The 750-nt window shown below is 40.7% G+C and overlaps 1 protein-coding gene across 1 annotated transcript; it reads left to right on the forward strand.

The window, feature by feature from the left end:
- Nucleotides 1–39: 39 nt before the first annotated feature.
- On the forward strand, nt 40–744 carry LOC107735348 (gastrula zinc finger protein XlCGF49.1-like; the record flags this gene model as incomplete). The annotated part of the gene is made up of 1 exon (XM_016547059.1): nt 40–744. A coding segment is annotated over exon 1 (639 nt), but the record flags the coding sequence as incomplete, so codon positions are not given.
- Nucleotides 745–750: the final 6 nt, after the last annotated feature.

The following is a 750-nucleotide window of genomic DNA, read 5'->3' on the forward strand; positions in this document are numbered from 1 at the left end:
TTTTTTTCTTACAGTATAGTACCATTGTAATGGAAAACAGTGTTAGTCAATTTTACAGCATGGGGTTAACATGTATTTGTTTTCATTTTTTTCACTGTAGACCTGATGCCACTGAAAGAAGAGAGTCAAGAACTGAATGAAATGGAAGAAGAATATCATGATTTCATAACTGGGAAAAAATCCACAAAGACCGAAAAGACTTCCTCACGAAAAAGAGCCCAGAAGAAACCTTACAGGTTTTGCACCTGCCATCAGTGTGGAAAGAGATTCAGTCAAAAACAAAACCTTAAAATCCACATGAGAATTCACACGGGAGAGAAACCGTACACCTGTCAACGGTGTGGAAAGAGTTTCAGTCAAAAAGGGAACCTTAAAAGCCACATGAAAATTCACACGGGAGAGAAGCGTTTCATCTGCCAACAGTGTGGAAACAGTTTCACTCAAAAAGGGAACCTTAAAAAACACATGGGTATCCACACCGGAGAGAAGCCGTTCACATGTGATCAGTGTGGAAAGAGTTTCACACACAAAGACATCCTTAATTCCCACATGAGGATTCACTCAAGAGAGGACTGTTTTTTATGTCAGCAGTGTGGAAGAAGTTTCGCTCATAAAGTAAGCTTCAAGATTCACATGAGAGTTCACACGGGAGAGGAGCCTTACGCATGCTCTCAGTGTGGAAAGAGTTTCAGATATAAACCATCTCTTGATTCCCACATGAGAGTTCACACTGGAGAAAACCCTCACACC

The sequence above is a fragment of the Sinocyclocheilus rhinocerous genome, unplaced genomic scaffold, assembly GCF_001515625.1.
Source record: "Sinocyclocheilus rhinocerous isolate Xijiao unplaced genomic scaffold, SAMN03320098_v1.1 C35995742, whole genome shotgun sequence".
Classification (NCBI taxonomy): Eukaryota; Metazoa; Chordata; class Actinopteri; order Cypriniformes; family Cyprinidae; genus Sinocyclocheilus; species Sinocyclocheilus rhinocerous.